At 43.7% G+C, this 8365-nt stretch overlaps 1 protein-coding gene and 1 long non-coding RNA gene across 2 annotated transcripts; both read left to right on the top strand.

Annotated features, from left to right (window-relative positions):
• The first annotated feature begins 912 nt into the window (after positions 1 to 912).
• Positions 913 to 5272, top strand: LOC142589687 (ixochymostatin-like). Its single transcript, XM_075701227.1, has 2 exons — positions 913 to 1094; positions 3783 to 5272. Exons 1-2 carry the CDS (start codon positions 983 to 985, stop codon positions 4028 to 4030), a joined length of 360 nt encoding a protein of 119 aa, XP_075557342.1. The 5' UTR covers positions 913 to 982; the 3' UTR covers positions 4031 to 5272.
• Positions 5273 to 5990: 718 nt separating this feature from the next.
• On the top strand, positions 5991 to 8109 carry LOC142589685 (uncharacterized). The gene is made up of 2 exons (XR_012829906.1): positions 5991 to 6346; positions 7822 to 8109. It is a non-coding gene; the product is annotated as an uncharacterized LOC142589685 (long non-coding RNA).
• The last annotated feature ends 256 nt before the right edge of the window (positions 8110 to 8365 follow it).

Here is an 8365-nt window from a genome sequence, read left to right as displayed (position 1 = left end):
TTCCTTTATACAGACGGAATGCATGGTACTTAAAGAGCAACTTAAGTCGTGAGGAAGCAAGTGGTTGTGAGGAGCGAAATATTTGAAAAAGTGCTTAGCCTTTTTTTTTAAAAGAAAAGTCCAGTCCGAGGCTACAGGGAAGTGCTTAGTGGGAACAATACGCTGGAGATGACATGCGGCACAATGTTTCCGGCTGCAAACTCGAACCAGTGGTGTTCCTGCACTCCTAAAGCACGGATCCTCCGTTAAAACATCACCACAAAACAATAATCAATTTCCAGAACACAGAAAATGGGGTACTTACATGTGATTACATTCTTAAAATTTCACGATACTACTAAGCCCAGGTACGAAATCGACTGTTACGTTACACAATTTGTACCAACATTAAAAAGTAGGCTAGAAGTATATAGGCTACTATGAACTTCTCTAAATTCTAACGGGGCATGAAATTGTGTCTCCTCAGTGAGATAAAAACCGGTTTCATTGCATGGGTCGCTTTAGTATTGGTGTTGTCGTCAAGTGTGCCACAGCGCTTTCGTTAAGATTTGTTCCTAGAAAAGAAAATTGGGGAGGAGACCTGCAAGCTGCTTTCCACGCGACAGCCTGCTGCTACGTCTTCCGCGAAAGAGAGCGTGCGGTTAGCCTAACGAAAGGGTAGCGCACCTGTTCGCCAAGAGCTGATATGCGTTCAATCGCTGGGTCGTTTAAATCTCTGTGCTCGATGGTTAGGACTGTTCGACGGAAAAGAAGCAAGAGCGCAGCGCGTCGTATTAATATACCCTCGCACCACCTGCCTGTCGTAAGAGGACACTCGTGGTTGCCGCGCACGGGGACCTTAGAAACGGTGGGGAAATTAAAGAGTATAAATTTCCAGCTGCTTATACGAACACCAATCGAAAAAATCGACAAGAAAAAAGAAAGTAGGACTTGCGATTAGGTGAGCGGATTTTGCGTGTGTTGCTTTCTCGCTTCCGCGAGCATGTACGGTCGCCTGAAAGAGCTCGCTAGTATGAGGCTTGTGGCAGTAGCGTTTTTCGTGACGACTGTCACCTACGATGCAAACACACTTTCTGTTCCTCAGAGGAGAACAGGTGAGGTGACAGTACACTATCTCTCTGGCAGTATCTGTTGTCTTCAAATATGTGTTACCTTATAATTAAAAGCCATGGTCTTATTGTAATAGAAATATTTCCCTCATTTTATCCGTACGAGGAAATATTGATCATATATCGAAGGGTCAATTAGGGTTCAAGATCGAATGGGTGAAAGAGACGCAAACCTGCTGATGTAAATATGCGTCCGTATTTGATGAAATAACCACCGTGGTTGCTCAGTGGCTATAGTGTTGAACTGCTGAGCACGAGATAGCGATTTCGATGGGGGGCGAAATGCGCGAACACCCGTGTACTTAGATTTAGGTGCACGTTAAAGAACCCCAAGTGGGCGAAATTTCCGGAGTCCTCCACTACTGCGTGCCTCATAATCCGAAAGTGGTTTTGGCACGTAAAACCCCATAATTTCATTTATTTGATGAAACGAGATGTACAAACTTACCACCTGCCCTGATCGTTGAATGCATGCAGATTACTAATAGAGCAAGTGTCAACGTGCAGAAATCTTCAAAGAGATGGCTACGTATGCGTGCTTAAGTGGCTAGTGCTGTTGAATCCGAACTTCGTTCATGGAACTTTGCATAGCGCTCACCACAGTGGTGCATGTACAAAGTTTAGGTAAAGCGCGTTTGGTTCTCAAGTGACTCACTGCGCAGAAGAGTTTGGCATGGTGCCAGTGCATGCGAGGAGGTGTCATAGTTACGATTCAGGAGTTTCAGTATTAGATGTAATGTCATTTTCCAAGGTGACAGCGGTCAGAAAACGAGAAAGACGTCAAGGTCAAGCAGTGACCTGCCACAGTGAAGCACGAACAATGGCAAAGGTCTCGCAATATTACTGGTAGATAATCGAATATCTAACCGGAGAAGCAGGTGTAACAGAGCGTGTTAATTGTACGCAGCGCTCGTCGAACATATTCACAATATCACGCCCAAGCTGCACAGCACGAAGCTGCTTAAGAAAATCGTACGAGTTTCTCAGAGAGAATGCTTCGCAGTTGAAATAAATTTGTCCTGGTTTGTTAAAGCTTCGGGCTACAGCCTGAATTTGTTGCAGCCGTAGTTGCTACAAGATATTTTTTTTTCCATTCATGAATGTTTTCCCACGTTTAGAGCTTCTGCAGAAGCGATTTACCAAGAGAAAAATGAATGTTGATGTTGCGAACGTAATGAAAGTTCTCTGCTCCGCATCACAGTCGCTCGCTCTTTCCGGAAGCCTTCAGAAACCGCAGAAGTATTTTTGTGACCTTCTTAAGCTGTGAAGCGCGAGTTAATTGTACCAAGATTTCGGCAGACTGATCATCTGTTCCTAAGGCTCCGTTAGTACTTTAACCCCTTAAGGTACATGGGACACATCTTTGCCCGAATTTCAAACACGCCTCAGTGCAGATGTTTTGCCCCTACAAACCTACTGAGGGCAATTCATAGATCTAGTAAGCTTCCCGTTGCCGAAATCTTTTATTTCGGTCGACAGGTCTATGACAAAAAACCGACGAAACGTTGGTGGAGTCACGCAACAATGGGTGCTTTGCCGTCTACGGATTATGTACTTATTTTGCATAGCTTTCTAAACAATGAAGGGAGTTAATGATTACAGTACAAAGTGTAGTGATCAAGGGTTCTTAAAAAACCGAGATCTTGAATTTAAAGTAGTGCGAAGTATACGAAGCACTGTTTTACCATGAAAGAGGCATTGGGACATAAGTGTCCCAGTGTACCATGACGGGATACTGGATACCAATTGGCGGCATTCACTCATGGGTAGCACATTTGTGTTATAATAGCCACTTGAAAGTAACGAATATGTATACTTTGTGCCTTTATGTGTGGCCTGGTTTATTTTAGAGAAACGCTGTTATGTGTTAAGATTATTGCAGGAAAACAACTCAAATTCCTCGTATGGGAAGCAAAGATTCTATAACATTTTTTTTATGACAACCACAGTGAGTCTGCTTCATTGTTTACATCATGTAGTACGTTAAACTGCACACTAACAAGCTCCTTATGCCCGCTCTGACATCACTGCAGTTCTGCCAAGCGGTCGCACAGGTTCTTACCGAAAATTTTTGACCTGACAGCGGAGCAGAAGCCTTGCGCGTATACGCAAGAGTGTGCGCAAGACAAGAAGCCAAATTACAAAAGCTTCCGCTCGAAAGAGGTGCACGGATTGTTTCTACTCTGTGCTCGAAAACAGCATATTCACCAGCGGCAACGTTTGCAATGTTTACTTGTGCTTCCCTACCACAACAAATTGCTTCATGGAGCTATATATCTTGGGCAAGAAGCTTATAAGTCCACGTAAATGTTCGACTCCCTTGACGTACATAGGGACGCATGTGTCCCATATAATAGCGTATAAGCTATCTGAAATATATGTTTTGGAGGCCCAAATATCGAATTTGGAGGCCCAATAGTGTTTTGGAGGCCCAAATATCGTAAAAATATATCAATAATTTCTCGACTAATATGGTTGAGTTAACAACGCTTCAGAAAGTGCATTTTAATGACAAAATCTTGCTAATGGTACTACCGCTAGGGTTTCAACATCGTTTTACACTACATGAGAAAACCCCTGCTCACTATCGCAAATTATTCGATTGGGTTCTTATTCGATCCGTTCTCACAAATTACCCTGTTATAATTTATGCTTTCCTTAAATTTCCACCAGCTGGAAAGAAAATTCTAGGCCCCGGAGAATGCGCTCCAGGTGAAGAGTACACCTGTGTCAGTGGGGACTGCGGAGAGAGAACCTGCGCAGATGCTGCAGACGACAACAAGATTTGCGCAAGGAACTGCATCATGGGCTGCTTTTGCGCCCCGGGCCTGTTCCGTCGTCCCACGGACCGCAGATGCGTCCCGAAGGAGCAGTGTGACGACACCAAGACGCCAGTCGCAGCGGCCTCTTCCTTACAATAAATCGGGGACACTGTCGCTGACGCTTCCTCGTGTACCCACGATTGGCTTCACACGGCTTTCTTTATAAAATTATGGCTCCCACCGACAAACATTGCAGGTTTCTTCGTTGTCCGATGTGACTGTAATAGTAGAACGAGCATACTTCTAAATTGTGCATGTATTCTTATCATTACACGTATTTTTCCTAATGCTCGAACGGATATAGATAGAATCAATGCGGATTTTATTCGTTTTACTCAAATACATGAAAACATCAAATTATCAAAATGGGCTGAAGAAATTCAGTTCGGATTTTCGCGACCACTTTGGATTGATGTACTGGTGCTTACAAAACTACATCAGGAATATTCGAGCTTTCATTTTTGTAAGATTGCTTCAGAATTTCCTTCCTACAAGAAATACACGATGCGCAAATCGGAGGTCAAAAATACTGAACAGAAGGCAGTTTGTCCTCGTTCAAGCTTACGCATTTTCTAACCTTGTTTTTTATATGGAAGTCAATTTTCTCAGCAGAAGTGTCCGTTGTTTGATAAAATTGTCCGCAGCCGCATGTGAAACGCACAGCATGATCGGTGTAATGACTTGCAAAAATAAAATAAGCATTTCCGGCAATTTTCGTATACACGTTAACGAATACTAAACCGCCTACTCTTCCTCCTTGTATACAGGGCACTGAGTGTGTCGGCAAGGAACCCTGCTTTTTCATATCGGCGAGGCAAATGTTCAGAGAGACACGGTTTGTATAAACGCGACGCACGTGTACATGCAGGTCTCGCTTGTGAGAAACAGGTATATCGCCCCGTTTGTAAGTGTGCACAACCGATAAAACGGTTGTTACTGCCCTCGATTACAATTACTTCGCGACAAGGATACTCAGCCGTCAGGCAATGAGACGCATTTGCGTAATCTTTTATTATTTGAATCACCGAGTCTAGCTCCGTCATCGGCAGTGCTCATTGACGGATACTTCAGAAGTGATTTCTTTCTGTGCGTAACTTTTGTTAAGGCCTTCGTGATACATTTTATTAAAGAAACTACTACGTGGCTGAACTGAAGTGTAATTAGTCTCTTCATGTTTTGGACCGTTTTTATCATAAACGCAAAGAAAGCACGGGTTGCAAGATAGAAGCCAATACAGCTAGAGCTTTGTCGGAACTTGTGTGATTCCCGGCAAACTGGACGAATACACGGTGTCCCAGCTATCATTGGCCCCAGTTTTAAAATATTCGAATGCCACGTAGCTGGACAGAACCAAGCTAATGTTGTTTGCCATCGTTTGGCAGTACTCAGATTGTTTGTTTTTCAGTTTATCAAATTACATAATTAGTCCTAATTAATTAATCAACTTTGCAAATATAATTAGATGGGAAGTGTTGATGAGAAAATTGTAGAGCGACATGAAAAACTCCCGATACAGCTTTCTGTTGCTCAATACGTGCTACGTAAAATTGTTTTTCCGAGCACAAAAGAAGCCCACGTGTAACGCGGGCTAAAGTGCCTCGAGCGGCCAGTCACGCAGCAATTGTGCGTGCATTTGCGGGATTCTTTCGCACTCCAAAAACACTTTCATGTAGCATTTATTGAGCAGCAGAAAGCTGTATTGGGAGTTTTTTATGTCGCCCTGCAATTTTCTCATTGACACTTTCCATCTTGTTATATTATTTGAGAAGTTGAATAACTAATTAAGACTAATTATCTGATTAGGCGGAGTGAAAAAATAATAATTTGAGCATATCCAAGCGACGGCAAACAACATTAGCTTGGTTCTGTCAAGCTTCGTAGCATTCGCATATTTTTAAGCTCTGGCTAGAGTTAGCTGGGACACCCTGTATTCATAAATGAAACAGGAGAGCTAGGATATGTTTTCTTTCCAACTTAGAGTTGTTTTTTTTTGTAACTGTGTGTTTCAGAGGAATAATGACAGTTTGGTTATTTCCCATACCACAGAAAACCCCGCTATCGTGACGGACAAAGGTCACCGAGTATCAGCCTCTCTGAAAGTGACCATGTGTGACACGGTTCTCGTAATCTGTAGAAGCCCATAGATTTTCACAATGCCGCTGCACCTCGGGACACACGATTGACACGAATAACAGAAAGTGTTCATAACGACAAAAAAAGGGTTCGCAGCGTGTGTATGATAACCGATAAGCGGGGCCATTTCTACTGGCCGATGAAACTGCGCATACTGTGTATAAATACCGTGTAATGCGCTATGCTGATGAATCGACACGGGGAAGCCGGCAGTAACCATGAGAACCTCCCTCCTCTTGTCCATTCTCGTCGTCGTCATCGGATGCGCAGTTGCCCAGCGAGGTAAGTTCCTTCGGTTTCCGCGATACTATCTTGTGATCTTTACCCTAAAAGCCCAGCGTGTTCTCCTCAAACCTCTCGTGTATTTCCATACTTGTTCGTAAATCACGCGACCACGAATATTGGCAATGGGAACACGAAGTATTAGTAAAAAAAATATATAGTCTTATACCGGCGAATCTTTGTGTAACCGGTTCTGTGATATTAGATGTCATTTGCGCTCGAAGAAATTGACAAAAAATTGATCGAGGCGGTTATCTTGACATCGACGACGGAAAGTACCCGCAAAATACACGTTACATCGAGGTGACATGAGGATACACGATGGAGCATAAACATGCAACCCACCACATGCGTCTTCGATGCGTTTAGCAAAAAAAGAAAAATGCTTTTACCACTACAAATACGAGTAAACGGTGTTTTTTCATGGATATACACGCAGGTTCTGAATAGTGAAGGTGACTTCGATGTTTCTCGGTTTCAATTACGTAAATATATGCACCCTAAGGTTAGCACTTAAAAATATTTAGATGTATCTAAGGTATTAGCGAAATTATGGTTCAGTATTTTCTTGCTTCTAATGTCCGCCTAGCCACGCAGAGTATATATCAGCAAACATGGTAGGGGTTTTGATGTGACAGTTTTCTTTTAAAAAATTCTTCCGCATAAAAAAAGAAACATCTGGTATTTGAATGCTTCTTTCGCGTAAAAGTCGGCTCGCAGGACTCTATTGCGACGAGCATACACGATGGTTGATCATTGTATTCTTTAACGATGCTGCGAGTGTAAAGTACTTTGTGCCTACAGTTTGCCCGCGAATAGTCACTCGGCAGTTACGCACTTTTGCTCTGAAGGCGCTTACAGAAATGTGGAGGAGGGCACCCGAGTTTTCTTGGAGCCCGGATAGCTTAACCATATGTGACAAACGGGTCCCGGTGTTCCTCCTACCACGTCAGGGGTGCGATTCCGTGAGATTGCACCCCCGTATCACCTCGCGCCTTTGACGTCTGTCATTTCCAGCCAACATTACCGGCGTCGTCTAATAGCTCGGATACCTCGCCGTGCAATTATGTTTGCGAGGACAAACAAGGTTCTAACCAACAAGGAGCGTGCTTTCCTATCGGGTAGGTAAAAGGTGATAAGAAACCGACATTGATGGACGGGTCTTGGGAGGAGCAGAAGATGCGCATGCGCCCGAGGTTATGTGCGTCAATGCAAATTGCAATAGAGTACAAATGAAAGCCCAGCGCCCCTCCGTGTCTAACGCTTTTTTCTTTTGTGCGCGTCCTTTGTGTTTCGCTGGTACCCCTTGTCTCAAGTTCGTCACGCACCAACCGGCCCAAGAGCTCGCGCTCATCCGCGATGCTTCTTTTTCGTCGACATTTGCAGAGACATCCGTTCGAAAGTCTATTTATTCAGATTTGTAACAAATACGTAAAAGAAATACATTTTTTTTACATTGTTTCCTATTCGCGTAGGGTGGCAAATACGCCCGCTTCGCTGTGGTCCTGGAGAAGTTTGGAAGGTCTGCGAGAGCAGCTCCTGCGGTGAAGAAAAGTGCGATGCACGAGGCCCTAGACCCTGCACAGCTGATTGCCAGACCAGATGCTTCTGCAAGAGCGGCTACTACCGGCGACGTGCCGACAACAAATGTGTCCGGCTTAGCCAATGCTAGGCCTCTTCGGGAGAGCGACGGTACTACTCTACCAACGTACGAGAATTATTAATTGAGAGCGATGAATAAAACTTCCAATGTTGAAATAGTGCGCGCCGAGTGATTTTGAATGCTCGACTTTCTCTTCGTAAGCAAACGCCTTTAGTTGCGTAATTTCACTGCGAAACAGCAACTACGTGTCATTAGCTGCATTTTCAATTACTTTTCTTACGACCTGCATCTGTAGACTATGGCTTAAAATGAAGTATGCTGTAATGAATTCAGAACACGGGTGGAAATTGTTTTCCGACATTCGAAGCAATGTTGCAAAGACGTTGAATGCGATCCGTGTAAACGACATCGAGTAA

This window comes from Dermacentor variabilis, chromosome 8 (genome assembly GCF_050947875.1).
Source record: "Dermacentor variabilis isolate Ectoservices chromosome 8, ASM5094787v1, whole genome shotgun sequence".
NCBI lineage: Eukaryota > Metazoa > Arthropoda > Arachnida > Ixodida > Ixodidae > Dermacentor > Dermacentor variabilis.
Note: the sequence above shows the minus strand (reverse complement) of the source record. Positions and strands in the feature narration are given on the sequence as shown.